Here is a 17,595-nt window from a genome sequence, read left to right on the forward strand (position 1 = left end):
TGCTGCAATTAACATATGCGTGCATGCGTCTTCATGGTAGAATAACTTACATTCATTGGGTATATTCCCAATTGTGGGATTGGGAGTGGTAATTCTGTTTTCAGGTTTTTGAAAAAATGCCAAGCTGCTTTTCTCAATGGTTAAACAAATTTATACTCCCGTCAGCAGCGTATAAGCATTCAGTTTCTCCATAACCTCATAAGCATCTGTCGTTTTTTTTTTTTTTTTTTTTTTTGACTCTTTAGTCCAATTGTTTTTATTTGAATTATTTCTTTTTTCTCCATTAGTCTAGTGTTTTATCTGTCTTCTTGGTTTTACATAGAATCAACTTCTGGTTTCGTTGAACTTTTTTTTTTTTTTTTTTTTTTGAGACAGAGTTTTGCTCTTCTGCCCAGGCTGGAGTGCAGTGGCACGATCTTGGCTCACTGCAACCTCCGCTTTGCATTTTCAAGCGATTCTCCTGCCTCAGCCTCCCAAGTAGCTGGAATTACAGGCATGTACCACCACGCCCAGCTAATTTTTGTATTTTTAGTAGAGACGGGGTTTCACCATGTTGACCAGGCTGGTCTCAAACACCTGACCTCATGATCTGCTCGCCTTTGCCATCCAAAGTGCTGGGATTACAGGAGTGAGCCACAGTGCATGGCCCATTGAAATTTTTAGAGTTGTTTTGTCTCAACCTTCTTCATTTCAGCTCTGATTTTGGTTATTTCTTGACTTTTGCGAGCTTTGAAGTTGGTTTGCTCTTACTTTTGAAATTAACATTAGATTTTTAAATTGAGATCTTTCTAACTTTTTGATGTGGATGTTCAGTTATATACATTTTTTCTTAACACATTATATAACATACATACATTTATATATAACACATTATATAGCACATTATATACATTTTTTTCTTAACACATCTTAACACATAGCTCTAACTCTGAGATTCTGGTATGTTGTATTTTGGCTCTAATTAGTTTCAAAAATTTTATTTCTGCCTTCATTATTTACAAAATAGCCATTTGGAAGCTGATTATTCAATCTTTATGTAATTGCATCATTTTGTATGTTTTTTGTATTGAATTATTATTCTGTACATTTTCTTTTTTTTTTTGAGACGGAGTCTTGCTCTGTCACCCAGGCTGGAGTGCAGCGGCATGATCTCGGCTCCCTGCAAGCTCCGCCTCCCGGGTTCACGCTCCTGCCTCAGCCTCCTAAGTAGCTGGGACTGCAGGCGCCCACCACCACGCCCGGCTAATTTTTTGTATTTTTAGTAGAGACGGGGTTTCACCGTGGTCTCGATCTCCTGACCTTGTGATCCGCCCGCCTCGGCCTTCCAAAGTGCTAGGATTACAGGCATGAGCCACTGTGCCCAGCCTGTACATTTTCTGTTTAAAATTAATGATAGAGAAACATAAGAAGAAATAAAAATCCTCTGCTCTTAATGTAAATGCTAACAATTATTCAACGCTTAGTACCAACTCCCAGGGTGCTATGAAAATTAAATCACAAAATATGTTATTCCCAGCACAGTGTTCTGTGACATGCTCCTGAGCACATAGTACCTACTTAATAAACATTGTATTAGTACATGCGTACAGGTTTCCCAAGTACAGATTTACTCAGACATTACTGTCTTCTGTTGTCCCTGTAAACTTTAAAAAGCCAACAAAAATATAGTATTTCAGGATGGAAATTGGTTGTCTTTATTTGTACCAGAAGTATTCGTATTGGGACAAACGTGGTGTGTGTAAGGGACTCTTTGCTGTGCCTGCTTTCTCTTGCTAATGCTAATAATGTGTCTGGGAAAGCGCAATCAGCATTTACTGGGGATTTGTTGGAAAAGCCCATTCCTGGACCCTTTTGGATCCTGCAGAATCACATTGCATAAACAGGGCCGAGATTACCAACTGATTTATAAACTTGAGGGGTTCAAGATACATTCAGGAGAGTTTAGTTCAACCTTTGCATCAAAGAAAGGCTGCACCACAAAGAAAACTGCACTGCAGTTTGGTAGGAAGAGGTCAGTGCAGTTCATGCTCCCGTTACTGTAAAGAAAATTGCTGGTGTCTGATAGGGGAGGGCAGGGAAAAAGAAACTTATATTTTAATAGTTATGGAGAAGCTCGTTGTTCTCTCATTGCTGTTAAATCTTTTCAGTTATAAACAACAAAAGTGGGTGAAAGTTTTCTGCAAGCCTCTGTCTTTCTGCCCGTGGGTGTGTGTGGTGGTAGCAGGTGAGTAGGTTGTGCTTTAAAGGCATATTCTCAAGATGCAGGTTTGATATGTCCAGAGCATCGTATCTGAAAATACATTTCAGAGAAAGAAGAGGAAGAGGAAAAAAAATCAGTTTTTCTCGGGTGAGCATGTCTCAGATCAAGCGTCGTGTCCACTCTGCCTTTTGGAATGCCTTGTGTTCAGAACTTGCAAATTTTTACTTCTCTACTTGTGCTGTTGATCCCTATTGAGTTTGTTTCAACTATATTTTGTTATTTTTATGATAGTCAAGGGGTTCTGAAAAAAATATTTTTTTTCTGTTTACCATAGCGTTCTATACATTCTCTTCATCTTGGGTTCTTGTATGCCATGCAGAATTCTCACCGCAAATATATGACCTGCAATACTTAAAATGTTCCCATTGTAGCTGTTGAACATGAGAAGGTGTAAATACTCAATATTTCTATTGGGGAAACACAGTTATCTTTGGATATTAGTGAAAAATGAAACATGTCATGTTGAGGTTTAGAAAATGCTCATTTAAACAGGATAGCATTTATTACCCAGAAAGTTCTGAAAAAACTATTAGGAGATACTTGCTCTCCAGGGTGCTAAGGAAAGACTACTTGAAATTACTATTAAAAATTACAGAACAGGGAAGTTATCTGCACCTTCAACTTTGCATAAAACTGATCTTTCTTTATAATTAAATTTAAGCCAGGCGCAGTGGCTCAGGCTTGCAATCCCAGCACTTTGGGAGGCCGAGGCAGGCACATCACGTGAGGTCAGGAGTTCGAGGCCAGCCTGGCCAACATGGTGAAACCCTGTCTCTACTAAAAAAAAAAATACAAAAATTAGCCAGGCGTGGTGGCATGCACCTGTATTTTCAGCTACTCGGGAGGTTGAGGCAGGAGAATTTCTTGAATTCAGGAGGCAGAGGTTGCAGTGAGCTGAGATTGCACCCCTGCACTCTAGCCTGTGCAACAGAGTGAGACTGTGTCTCAATAAATACATAAATAAATAAAATTTATATATAATTGAATTTAGATTACAATTTACTTTTCTGAGAGGAGAGAAATACCACAGCAGTGATGTTGTGTCCTGTGTGCATCAGCACGTAATAAAAATGTGTCCCGGTACAGTTGATAACAGTTTTATTCACTTGGTTCAAGATCTCTATGATATTTTTTCCACTATAGAGTTAGTTATTATTCTCTTAATTATTAAGTACACTTAGGAGATTTACTAGCTGAAGTGCATAAACCATCACATTTAATCTGGAAGCTGTCCTTTCTTTTTAGATGTCTTTTTATATATTTGTCTTTTAAAAATGAAGGCTCTTATCTTTATTTACAGGTGAGAGAAACTGGGAAAAACCGAGACTCTGCCACTTAGTGGATGTTTGACAAACTATTCTTACTAGGCTAGAAACATTGGTGAGCTTGCTAAAAATTCAGAAATTCAGACTTTATCTCAAATAGTCTGAAACAAAATCTCACAACACGATCTTTAGTTTATTGCACATATTAAGAATTGAGAGGTACCTTCCAACTCATCATGACTGCTCTGAGAAATATACACAACTTATTCTGCATTATGTAAATATAACACTCAAAAATAAACATGTTCGAGGGGGTGAGGTGGCTCACGCATGCCATCCCAGCACTTTGGGAGGCCAAAGTGGGTGGATCACCTGAGGTCAGGAGTTCAAGGCCTGCCTGGCCAACATGGAGAAATCCTATCTCTATTAAAAATACAAAAATTAGACAGGCATGGTGGCTTACGCATGTAGACTCTGCTACATGGGAGGCTGAGGCAGGAGAATTGCTGGAACTCGGGAGGCGGAGGTTGCAGTGAGCCAACATCACACCACTGCACTCCAGCTTGGGCAACAGAGGGAGACTCGGTTTGAAATAAAAGAAAAAACAAAAAAAAAGAAGAAGAAAAGAAAAAAAGAGAGAGACATGTCCATATTGATGCCCTTAGTTTTATAATTTATTGTCCGGAAAAGTATCAAATCCACCATGGTATTGTGGATCTTATGCTATCCTCTTTTCTCAGAGTTAGATAATACTTCAGTGTTAAAAATTATCTTATTGAATAATTTTAGTCACTAAGTGAGAACCACTTCTTTTTACTCTCTTTTTAAACTTGAATCAAATAAAAATCTCTGCCTATGGCCACCGGGTGTTTGTGTGTTCATGTTTTTTGTTTTGTTTTGTTTTTTTGTTTTTTTTTTGTTGTTGTTGTTTCAGGGACTGTTGACATTCAGAGATGTGGCTATAGAGTTCTCTCTGGCGGAATGGCAATGCCTGGATCGTGCTCAGCAGAATTTGTATAGAGATGTGATGTTAGAGAACTACAAAAACCTGGTCTCCCTGGGTGAGGATAACTTCAATACACCATTCCTAATATATTGCCTTTCTCTCTTTTCTAAGATGATTTTGGTAATTTCTGCTTTGCATGAATGAATTTTAGCTCTCCGATTTTAAGAAAATCTTGTGGATTCATTGGTGTAGAACAAATTCTTCAGGATGTTTTATCTTGACCTAAACTTTTCCCTTCTGTCCGGAACTGCGCGCCCCGGCCATAGCAAATAATAATTAATGATTAAACGCCGGAGCTCTATTCCTTTCCACCTTCTACCTCCTCCCTAGATTTGTTGTTTCTCTTTTGTATCAATACCTCATAATAGATGGCGCTCTTCCTGCTTCTTCTTCACTTGTTTTTCCCCCGTGGCAGCGAAAATTGTTACTTTGTAGCACAGGCACCATCCCGTGCCCGGGAAAATTACCAACTGACAGCGCAGGTGCAACATGAAGTTCGACCAGAGAAACCAATACCTTGGTCACGCCCTCTGCGATGAGATCATCTCTGCCTCTGGCCCAACCCCTTCCCCTCCAAGTGTATATAAGGCACTGCATTACCGGCATTAAACGAGACTTGATCAGAGCACTGTCTTGCCTCCATTTCTCGTGTCTCTTGTTCCCCAAATTCCCACCCCCTCCTCCAGGGCCTGCTCTGACTATCCCGCGGGCCGGGATACGTGGCGCCCGAACAGGGACCTGGAAACAAGGGACTCCGTGAGGAAGAGGACGCCAAAGGACGGTCGACCGCTAATAAAGACAAAAGGAGTCAAATTCTTCCGATCACCGCGGAAACCTGCCACGTCAGAATTGAAGGTAAGTGACGCGTCCGAAATGGGACAAGAATTAAGTCAACATCAAATATATGTAGGACAATTAAAAGAGGCTTTAAAGATACGAGGAGTAAAGGTTAAAGGTAATGATTTGTTTAAATTTTTTGATTTTGTAAAAGACACTTGCCCTTGGTTCCCACAGGAAGGAACTATTGATATTAAAAGATGGCGTAGAGTAGGGGATTGTCTTCAGGACTATTATAATACTTTTGGGCCAGAAAAAATTCCTGTAACCGCCTTCTCTTATTGGAACCTCATTAGAGATTTAATAGATAAGAAGGAGGCCGATCCGCAAGTCATGGCTGCGGTCGCTCAGACAGAGCATATTTTAAAGGTTAGCTCCCGCTCTAACCTCGCAAAGCCTCCGCAAGATACGGAGGAGGATCTCATTTCCCTCGAAAGTGATCATGAGGAAATTAAGTCTCCTTCTGTAATAGATAAAGAAATGCCACACGAAAACAAACCAAAAAAATACCCGATTTTACAGATGCTTCAAAAGGAGGAGGAAATTAATAAGCCTAATCAATCGGACATAAATTGGGATGATTTAGAGGAAGAGGCAGCTAAATATCACAACCCTGATTTGCCTCCCTTTACTTCATACCCACCCCCATATAATAAGACACATAATGAGGCTTCTGCGCCCATTGTTATGGCAGCAATAGATCCCAAAGAAGAATTAAAGCAAAAAATTGCTCAACTAGAAGAACAAATTAAACTTGAAGAGTTACATCAATCATTAAAAATTAGGCTCCAAAAGCTAAAAACAGGAAATGAAAAAATACCTAACTCAGATGCTATGGAGGGTTCCTTGCGCCCACTTCAGCGGCCTGGACAACATGTTCCGAGAGGGGGGTTAGTTGCTAGCCGACATAGAGAAGACTCCTCCCCCAAAGACGTTTTTCCGGTCACTGAAACCATAGATGAACAGGGACAGGCTTGGAGGCATCATACTGAATTTGATTTTACTATCATAAAAGAGTTAAAAACTGCTGCCTCTCAGTATGGGGCTACTGCTCCATATACTCTTGCTATAGTGGAATCTGTGGCTGAGAATTGGCTCACTCCTACAGACTGGAATACCTTAGTTAGGGCAGTCCTTTCTGGGGGAGACCACTTAATTTGGAAGTCAGAGTTCTTTGAAAATTGTAGAGATACAGCTAAAAGAAATCAACAGGCAGGGAACAGTTGGGATTTTGATATGTTAACTGGTTCAGGTAATTATGTGGATACTCAGGTTCAAATGCAATATGATCCTGGATTGTTCTCACAAATCCAGGCTGCTGCTACAAAAGCCTGGAGAAAACTTCCCGTTAAAGGAGATCCAGGGGCTTCGCTCACAGCGGTTAAACAAGGACCCGATGAGCCATTTTCAGACTTTGTGCATAGACTTATGACCACGGCAGGTAGAATCTTTGGAAATGCAGAAACGGGTGTAGATTATGTTAAACAGTTAGCTTATGAAAATGCTAACCCCGCCTGCCAAGCGGCAATCAGACCTTATCGAAAGAAAACAGATTTAACAGGATACATTCGCCTTTGTTCAGATATTGGGCCCTCATATCAACAAGGCCTAGCAATGGCCGCCGCTTTTAGCGGCCAAACAGTAAGAGATTTCCTCATTAACAAAGGTAAAGATAAAGGGGGATGTTTCAGATGCGGTAAAAGGGGACACTTTGCAAAAGATTGCTGTGAAAACCAAAATAAGAGTCCAGAAGCAAAAATCCCAGGTCTTTGCCCAAGGTGTAAAAGAGGAAGGCACTGGGCAAACGAATGTAAATCTAAAACTGACAGTCAAGGAAATCCTTTATCCCCCCGGCAGGGAAACGGGATAAGGGGCCAGCCCCAGGCCCCGAAACAAGCATATGGGGCAGTCAGCTTTGTCCCAGCCAGCAACACAATCCATTTCAAAACTTAGTAGAGCAACCCCAGGAAGTGCAGGACTGGACCTCAGTTCCACCCCCCACACAGTACTAACACCTGAAATGGGACCACAAACCTTAAATACCGGAATATATGGACCTTTACCACCTAACACTTTTGGGCTACTTTTGGGAAGAAGTAGTGTCACCATGAGAGGCTTACAAGTCCTCCCTGGAGTTATCGATAATGATTATGAAGGAGAAATTAAAATTATGGCCAGAGCTATTGATAGTATTATTACTGTCCCTCAAGGAGTTAGAATAGCTCAGTTACTCCTGCTACCTTTGGTTAAAACAGATAATAATATCCAATACTCTAATAGAAATATAAAAGGTTTCGGATCATCAGAGATATATTGGGTGCAACCAATTACAAATCAAAAACCCTCTCTAACCTTATGGTTAGACGGGAAGGCATTCACTGGACTAATAGACACAGGGGCTGATGTAACGATCATTAAACAGGAAGATTGGCCCTCTCATTGGCCTACCACAGAAACTTTAACTCACTTGAGAGGAATTGGACAAAGCAGTAATCCTAAACAAAGTTCTAAATATCTAACATGGACAGATAAAGAAAACAATTCAGGCCTCATTAAGCCATTTGTCATTCCTTACCTACCTGTTAACCTTTGGGGGCGAGATCTACTCTCTCAAATGAAAATTATAATGTGTAGTCCAAATGATATAGTTACTGCACAAATGTTAACTCAAGGATACACCCCTGGTAAAGGTCTTGGAAAAGGAGAGAACGGTATCCCACAGCCTATACTGGTTTCAGGACAACTTGATAAAAAGGGGTTTGGAAATTTTTAGCTCAGGCCACTGACATACCTGCACCCCAAAGGTACGCTGACCCCATTACTTGGAAGTCAGATGAGCCCGTTTGGGTTGATCAGTGGCCTTTACTCAATGATAAACTAAGTGCTGCCCAACAGTTAGTGCAGGAACAACTGATAGCAGGGCATATTGTGGAAAGTAATTCTCCTTGGAATACACCTATTTTTGTTATTAAAAAGAAGTCTGGTAAATGGAGACTCTTACAAGATTTAAGAGCAGTAAATATCACTATGATCCTTATGGGTGCCTTACAACCAGGATTGCCTTCACCGGTTGCGATTCCTCAAAAATATTTTAAAATCGTTATTGACCTTAAAGATTGCTTTTTTACAATTCCCCTTCACCCTGCTGACCAGAAAAGATTTGCCTTTAGTCTTCCCTCTACAAATTTTAAACAACCAATGAAGCGCTATCAATGGAAAGTCTTACCTCAGGGTATGGCTAATAGTCCTACCTTGTGTCAAAAATATGTAGCTGCCGCTATAGAGCCAGTCAGAAAAACATGGGCACAAATGTATATTATACATTATATGGATGATATTTTAATAGCAGGAGAAATTGGCGAACAAGTCTTACAGTGTTTTGCCCAACTCAAACAGGAGTTAACAGCAGCAGGACTACAAATAGCCCCAGAAAAGGTACAACTACAAGATCCATATACTTATCTTGGTTTCCAGATTAACGGACCCAAAATCATTAATCAAAAGGCCGTTATACGTCGTGATCATTTAAAAACTTTAAATGATTTCCAAAAATTACTGGGAGACATAAATTGGCTTCGACCGTACTTAAAGCTCACCACAGGAGAGTTAAAACCTCTTTTCGATATATTAAAAGGAGACTCTAATCCAAAATCCCCCAGGTCCATTACTAAAGAAGCATTAATAGCACTCCAACAGGTAGAACATGCCATTGCAACACAATTTGTTACCAGCATTGATTATTCTCAGCCATTAATATTCATTATTTTTAACACAACAATAACCCCTACTGGCTTATTCTGGCAAAATAATCCCATTATGTGGGTACACCTGCCCTCCTCCCCTAAAAAGGTTTTGTTGCCTTATTATGATGCAATAGCTGATCTAATTATCTTGGGAAGAGAAAACAGTAGAAAATACTTTGGAATAGAACCCTCTACTATTATACAACCCTACACTCAATCACGCATCCATTGGCTGTTACAAAATACGGAAGCCTGGCCAATTGCTGCGCTTCTTACACTGGCATGATTGACAACCATTACCCACCTAACAAACTCATTCAATTTTGCAAACTTCATGCGTTTGTGTTTCCCCATATTACCAGTAAAGAACCTCTCAATGACGCATTACTAATTTTCACTGATGGATCTTCCACAGGACTTGCCGCTTACACTTACAATAATGTAGTCGTTAAATTCCAGACCACTTATACATCAGCTCAGCTGGTCGAATTGCAAGCTATAATTGCAGCACTATCAGCTTTTCCTTGTCAGCCACTTAACATTTATACAGACAGCGCCTACCTGGCTCATTCAATACCCCTCTTAGAGACCGTGTCTCAAATTAAACATACTTCAGACACAGCTAACCTATTTTTACAATGCCAACAACTTATTCAAAAAAGGACTACTCCCTTTTTTCTTGGGCATATTAGGGCACATTCAGGATTACCGGGACCTCTAACACAAGGTAACGCAACAGCTGACACGGCAACAAAAACCATAGCCACAGTCACTACAGACAATTTGCAACAAGCGCAAAAAGCACATGCCTTACATCATTTAAATGCCCAAACCTTAAGGCTTATGTTTAAACTTACCAGAGAACAAGCTCGACAAATAGTTAAACAATGCGCCAACTGCATAACGCATTTACCTGTTCCCCATTTAGGAGTTAATCCCCGAGGACTCATTCCCAACGAAATTTGGCAAATGGACGTTACTCACCACTTAGAATTCGGTCAACTAAAATATATCCATGTATGCATAGACACCTATAGTGGATTCATCAGTGCAACTCTCCAAACAGGAGAGGCCACCAAACATGTCATAGCTCATTTATTACACTGCTTTTCTATTTTAAAAATACCCAAACAAATCAAAACAGATAATGGCCCCGGTTATATAGCCAAAACCTTCTTACAATTTTGTAATACCCTACAAATTAAACATACCACAGGCATTCCCTATAATCCCCAAGGACAAGGTATAGTAGAAAGAGCTCATCTGTCATTAAAAACTATTATCACAAAATTAAAAGGGGGGAGCTGGTACCCCGTGAAGGGTACCCCCAGAAACATACTCAATCATGCCCTGTTTATCCTTAATTTTTTAAATTTGGATAGTCATGGAAAATCGGCTGCCGACCGTTTCTGGCATCCTGAATCTCAAAAACAGTTTGCAATGGTAAAATGGAAAGATCCACTTGATAATTCATGGCATGGCCCCGATCCAGTTTTAATTTGGGGAAGAGGCTCAGTATGCATCTTCTCACAAAAAAATGATGCAGCCAGATGGCTGCCTGAAAGATTGGTAAGACAAATAAATCATAACCATTGTCAGTCCAGGGAAGATAAATCTCCCTGAGAAGTTCTTTCCTTCTTGTTTTTCAGAAAATGAAGCCTAACATGAGATTCCTTTGGGGAATAATCGCTCTATATAGCATAGTGGCAGTCTATGCAGGTTTTGGTGACCCTCGTAAAGCAAGAGAATTATTACGAAAACAATACGGCCAGCCTTGTGACTGCAGAGGGGGACAAATATCTGAACCTCCGTCAGATAGAATCACCCAGGTGACCTGCACGGGCAAGACAGCTTACCTAATGCCAAACCAGTTATGGAAATGTAAGTCTACCCCAAGAGATACCTCACCTAGCGGGCCACTCCTAGAATGCCCTTGTAGCTCTTTCCAATCTTCTGTACATAGTTCCTGTTATACATCCTATCAACAATGCAAATCAGGCAATAGAACATATTATACGGCCACGTTACTAAAAACACAAACTGGAGGCATCAATGACGTACAAGTATTAGGGTCCACTAATAAACTTGTACAATCTCCTTGTAACGGCCAAAAAGGAAAGCCTGTTTGTTGGAGCACTACCGCCCCCATTCACATTTCTGATGGAGGAGGCCCATTAGATACTGCAAGAATTAAAACCGTCCAGAAAAAATTAGAAGAAATTCATAAAGCTCTATATCCGGAACTTCAATATCACCCCTTAGCCTTGCCTGAGCTTAGAGATAATTTTAGGCTCGATGCCCAAACCTTTGATATCCTCAACGCTACTTACAATTTACTTCAAATGTCCAATACAAGTCTGGCCCATGATTGTTGGCTTTGCCTTAAGATGGGCCCCCCTATTCCTCTAGCTATACCTAACCTTTCATTGTCCTATGTCAATTACTCAAATGAATCCTTAGTAAATAATTCCTGTCCTATTACCCCCCCCCCTTAGTTCAACCGATGATATTTTCTAATTCCACTTGCCTCTTTTCACCATCATATAATAACACTAAAGAAACTGATTTAGGCTATGTTGTGTTTGGCAACTGTACTTCCATAATCAATGCCACCAACCCTTTGTGTGCTATAAATGGCTCGGTTTTCGTTTGTGGAAACAACATGGCATATACGTATCTACCTACAAATTGGACAGGGCTTTGTTTCTGGACACTCTTCTCCCCGACATTGATATCATCCCTGGAGATGAACCTATCCCCATCCCCGCTATTGAACATTTTATTTATAGACCAAAACGAGCCATACAATTTATTCCCTTGTTGGCAGGACTAGGAATCACCACTGCTTTTACTACAGGAGCCACAGGCCTAGGAGTCTCATTAACCCAATATACTAAATTATCCAATCAATTAATTTCAGATGTACAGACCTTATCCAGTACTATACAAGATTTACAAGATCAAGTAGATTCATTAGCAGAAGTAGTTCTCCAGAATAGAAGAGGTCTAGATTTGTTAACGGCAGAACAGGGAGGGATCTGTTTGGCTTTACAGGAAAAGGGCTGTTTTTACGCCAACAAATCCGGAATCGTCAGAGATAAGATAAAAACGTTACAAGAAGAACTAGAAAAGCGCAGAAAAGGCCTGGCCGCCAATCCCTTGTGGACTGGACTCGATGGACTTCTCCCCTATCTCCTGCCATTTCTTGGTCCTTTACTTACTCGTCTACTCTTCCTCACTCTCGGGCCTATAATCCTTAATAAGCTTATGACATTTGTCAGACAACAAATCGAGGCCTTCCAGGCCAAACCTATACAGGTCCATTATCATCGCCTTGAGATGACTGAAAATGGTGAGTCTTATTTACCTTAATAAGACCACCTCCCCTGTGTGCTGAACTGGACAGTCAATGACGGGTAAGAGGACACTATCCCCATCGGAGCCTAAGACAGGAGGGCCGCCCTTGCTGCTGCCTTATCCCATGACGGGCCTAAAAGATGGGGATGAGTTGACCCAACCTAAGACAGGCGCAGTTCCCGAGGGGTCATTTCTTATCATAAAATAATAAAAAGGGGGACCTGTCCGGAGCTGCGCGCCCCGGCCATAGCAAATAATAATTAATGATTAAACGCCCGAGCTCTATTCCTTTCCACATTCTACCTCCTCCCTAGATTTGTTGTTTCTCTTTTGTATCAATAATACTCATAATAGATGGAGCTCTTCCTGCTTCTTCTTCACTTGTTTTTCCCCCGTGGCAGCGAAAATTGTTACTTTGTAGCACAGGCACCATCCTGTGCCCGGGAAAATTACCAACTGACAGCGCAGGTGCAACATGACGTTCGACCAGAGAAACCAATACCTACTTGGTCACGCCCTCTGCGATGAGATCATCTCTGCCTCTGGCCCAACCCCTTCCCCTCCAAGTGTATATAAGGCACTGCATTACCGGCATTAAACGAGACTTGATCAGAGCACTGTCTTGTCTTCATTTCTCGTGTCTCTTATTCCCCAAATTCCCACCCCCTCCTCCAGGGCCTGCTCTGACTATCCCGCGGGCCGGGATACCCTTCCCTGAGCTTATGTATCTTTTGCTCTAGGTTAGTGGCAATTCCAAAAGTCTCATGGCATAAAATAGCATTGCCCATGCCTTAGAATTCAGTTGCCACCATCAATTTTTGATTCAGTATTACTGAGTAGTGAAATTAAGGACCTATAAATTTAAAATAATTTCTAAATATTTAGAAAATTCTGTTATGAATCAATGTTAATTTTCTAGAACTTTCTATTATATCCTCTTTACTAAGCATAAGACTAATTTGGTAATTAAAGAATTCAGCCAGATTTATGTTACTTTTTTTCTGAATAAAACAGGTATTGCTGTCTCTAAGCCAGACTTGATCACCCATCTAGAGCAAAATAAAGAGCCCCGGAATATAAAGAAAAATGAGATGTTAGCCAAACACCCAGGTAGGTGATAGCAAATTAAGTAGATGAGACAGATGAGAGGTACACAAGTTAAGAAGGCATCCATTCCTTAAAATGTAGTCTGGGGAGCTGTGCTTCGACGGAAAGAGTTTCTGGAAAGCCTGAGTCATTTTTTTCTATTGCTCTCACACAGGGACACCTGTTGCAGGATTTAGGAGGATGAAAGACACCTCGGGTTTAAAACAGGAGAATCTTTTATTGAGTGCAGACCGAGCAGACTCACATCCAAAGACTGGGCCCGGAACAAAGACAGCACTTGACTTTTATACACACTTCACAAGGAGGGTGGGCTAGCTTGAAGCAAGCTTACAGTGGTGTGAAAGCAGGGATACAGAGGCAGGACAAAGACAGTTAATCAAATTGTAACAGCTTCATAACTCAGGATTGCGAATAACTGTTGCCAGGCAACCCAGATGTCCGTTGTCTAGGTTTGCCTAGGCACAGGCTTATCCCATAACCTTCACTATGGTGCCTAGACAGCTGTGGTTCAGGCCTGCTCCGGCTTCTCATGACCTTCACTGTACTTCTTAGGTAAAACAGAATACTTGAAGTTACTAGTTACAGAGACTAAGAATCTATAAACAGGCCGGGCGCGGTGGCTCAAGCCTGTAATCCCAGCACTTTGGGAGGCCGAGACGGGCGGATCACTAGGTCAGGAGATCAAGACCATCCTGGCTAACACGGTGAAACCCCGACTCTACTAAAAAATACAAAAAAAAACTAGCCGGGCGAGGTGGCGGGCGCCTGTAGTCCCAGCTACTCGGGAGGCTGAGGCAGGAGAATGGCGTAAACTCGGGCGGCAGAGCTTGCAGTGAGCTGAGATCCGGCCACTGCCCTCCAGCTGGGGCGACAGAGCGAGACTCCGTCTCAAAAAAAAAAAAAAAAAAAAATGTATAAACTTATACTATAAAACAAAGGAAAATTTGATTTTCTTCTCCCAATGTTGATGGAGTACTGGGCGAGTCTCCAGAGCACATTAGATAATATTTATCAAGACTTTTCCTGGGTCTGGGCTGTGCCTATTGCTGCCTCTGGGACAAGTCAGCCTAATATAGGAAAGCTTATTTCTCTTTCTTTTTTATTTTATTTTTCTTTAATTTCCCGCCTCACACCTTCTGCCTCATGCTGTTAAATTCTCTAAGGATTCTACTTTCGCTTCAGTAACCTTTCTTCAAGTTTACAGTATGAGCCAAAGTTTTCTTTATGGCTTATCAGGGACTGCACAAACTGCTTTGCCATTACTTTTGGGGACACACTAATATCTGCATATTTTTGAGAAACTCTATGTTAAACCACTTTTAAAATTCTTTTTTTGCATCATGTCTAAAATGTGTGAGAACAGTAGTTTCTGTTTCATTGGTGGTTGTCCATTTTTCTGCACATGCCATTCTGTTTTTATTACCATAGCCTTGAGATATAACTTAAAGTTTTTTTTACAATTTTTAAATTTTTATATCTGTATGTATTTATTTATTTAGAGGCTGGGTTATGATACTTGCTATGTGGGCATATGCAAGCGGGGTACCTCTTATGTCTTCATTTTACTGTGCTGCATATTTTAGATATAGATTTATACATGGTATTGCTGGATTATGTGATAATTTCATTTTTATTTATTTGAAGAACATGATTTTTTTATGATGGGTGCACCTTTTTTTCTCATCAACAACTTACATAGGTTTCAATTTCTTTACATCATGAACATAGTTGGTGTTTTAAAAAATTTATAGTGGTCATCCTAATTGATATAAGGTAGTTTTGTTTTGTATTGTGATTTCGTTTTGCATTTTTCTATAAATTATCAATTTTGTGCAACTTTTCAAATGCTTCTTTTCATTTGTATATCCTTTTTATTAAAGTTTAGCTTAATCATTTGTCCATTTCTTTTTTTTTTTTTTTTTTTTTTTTTGAGATTGAGTTTCACTGTTGTTGCCCAGGCTGGAGTGCAATGGCATGATTTTGGCTCATGGCAACCTCTGCCTCCTGGATTAAAATGATTCTCCTGCCTTGGCCTCCTGAGCAGCTGGGATCAGGGATGTGCCACCATGTACAGCTAATTTTGTATTTTTAGTAAAGATGGGTTTCACATGTTGGTCAGGCTAGTCTCAAATTCCTGACCTCAGGTGCTCTGCCCACTTCAGCCTCCCAAAGTTCTGGGATTACATGCATGAGCCACGTCACCCATTTCTAAATCAAGTAATTAGTTTTTCTTGTCTAGCTCTAGGAGTTGTTTATATATTCTCAATATTAAGTCTTATCACATGTGATTTTCAAATATTGTCACCCATTTCTTGGGTGATACTGTCACTCTATTAAATGTTTTATTTGATTGCAGAAATTTTGAAGTTTAGCCCAGTTAAATTTTTCTGTTCTTCTCTTTGTTGCTCAAGCATTTAATGGCATATCTAAGAAAATGGTGCCAAGACCAATGTCATGTCTTTCCATTGTATTTTTTTTTAGTTAAAGTATTTTGTTTAAAATATTTTTTGTATATGATGCAATTAAAGCATCCAACTTCATTGTTTCAATGTAGATATCCAGTTTTCAACATTATCTGTTGAAGGGATTATATTTTCTCCATTGTCTGCTCATGACAACCTTAAGGCAGATTATTTGGTCATACACAGAAGAGTTCAATTGCTGGGCTCCCTGTTTTGTTCTATCATGTCTTTATCTGTCTTTGTGTGAGTACCACATAGTTATTGTTATTGCAGCTTTTTATTATGATTTGAAATTATGAAGTATAATGCCTCGGTGTTTTTCATGTGTGTTTCTCTAGATATAGTTCATAATAAAATTTAAAAATTTTAAACAATATTCCAGGAATAAATATATTTTTGGAATTTTGATACAGATTATATTAAATTAGTTCACCACTTCGGGTCATATTGACATCTTAACAAATTAAGTTGTCACTTAAATATGTTGACCCTTGAGCAAAAATATTAAATTAAATTATTTGACCCTGTGCAAGAATACAGTGAAGAGTGTGTTTATTTCCATACATTTTTGATTTGCCAGTATTACTTTTTTCTTTTTAGTTTTTTTCAGTTTTGGCTAGAAAACATACACTGTATGATTTTGCTCTTCTTAAAGTTTTTTTTGACACAGGGTTTCTCACTCTGTTGCCCAGACTGTGGTGCAGTAGCACAATCTTGGCTCATCGTAGCCTGAACCACATGGACTCAAGTAATCCTTTTACCTTGGCCTCCTGAGTGGCTGGCACTACAGACATACTCCACCATGCCCAGCTAATTTTTAATTATTTGTAGAAACAGGGTCTCACTGTGTTCCCAGGGCTGGTATCAAACTTCTTGCCCCAAGTGATCCTTCCACCTTGGCCTTCCAACGTGCTGGGATTACACCTGGAGCCACTGCCCCCGGCTGATCTTTTGAAATTTACTAGGTCTTATGTGTTCTGACAGAATACACCAGGTGCAAATAAGAATATTGTGTATCCAATTGCTTTGCATTGGAGAGTTCTGTGTACATGTCTGTTTAAAGCCTATTTGGTTTGTGATATGGTGTAGATGCCCTCCAAATCTCATGTAGAAATATAATCTCCATTGTTGGATGTGGGGCCTAATGAGAGCTGTTTGCATCATGGAGACAAATCCCTCATGAATGACTTGGTACAATCCCCTTGGTAGTCATAGAGTTCTCACTCTATTAATCCACATGAGAGCTGGTTGTTTAAAGGAACCTGGCTCCTCCACCTCACACGTGCATCATCTTTCACCATGTGACATGTTTGGTTCTTTTTTGCCTTCCGCTATAATTTTAAGCTTCCTCATATCCTCACCAGAAGCAGATGCTGGTATATACTTCTTGTACAGTCTACTGAATTGTGAACCAAAGAAATCTTTTTCTGTATCAGTTATCCAGTCTGAGGTTATTTTCTATAGCAATGCAAAATGAATTCATACACAATATAATGTTCTTCAGGTTTTCTGTTTTTTTAATTGATTATTTTAATTTTTTCTTTATTGAAATTGAGGT

General features: G+C 40.0%; 1 protein-coding gene across 1 annotated transcript in view; it reads left to right on the forward strand.

The window, feature by feature from the left end:
- Window positions 1–17,595, forward strand: part of LOC126950919 (zinc finger protein 716-like) — a 41,970-nt gene that overhangs the window by 19,459 nt on the left and 4,916 nt on the right. Inside the window, exons 6-7 of the mRNA XM_050784846.1 lie at window positions 4,460–4,586; window positions 13,483–13,578. Coding sequence (XP_050640803.1) covers window positions 4,460–4,586; window positions 13,483–13,578 — 223 coding nt within the window. The remainder of the gene's footprint in view (window positions 1–4,459; window positions 4,587–13,482; window positions 13,579–17,595) is intronic.

Source organism: Macaca thibetana, chromosome 3 (genome assembly GCF_024542745.1).
Source record: "Macaca thibetana thibetana isolate TM-01 chromosome 3, ASM2454274v1, whole genome shotgun sequence".
Taxonomy (NCBI): Eukaryota; Metazoa; Chordata; class Mammalia; order Primates; family Cercopithecidae; genus Macaca; species Macaca thibetana.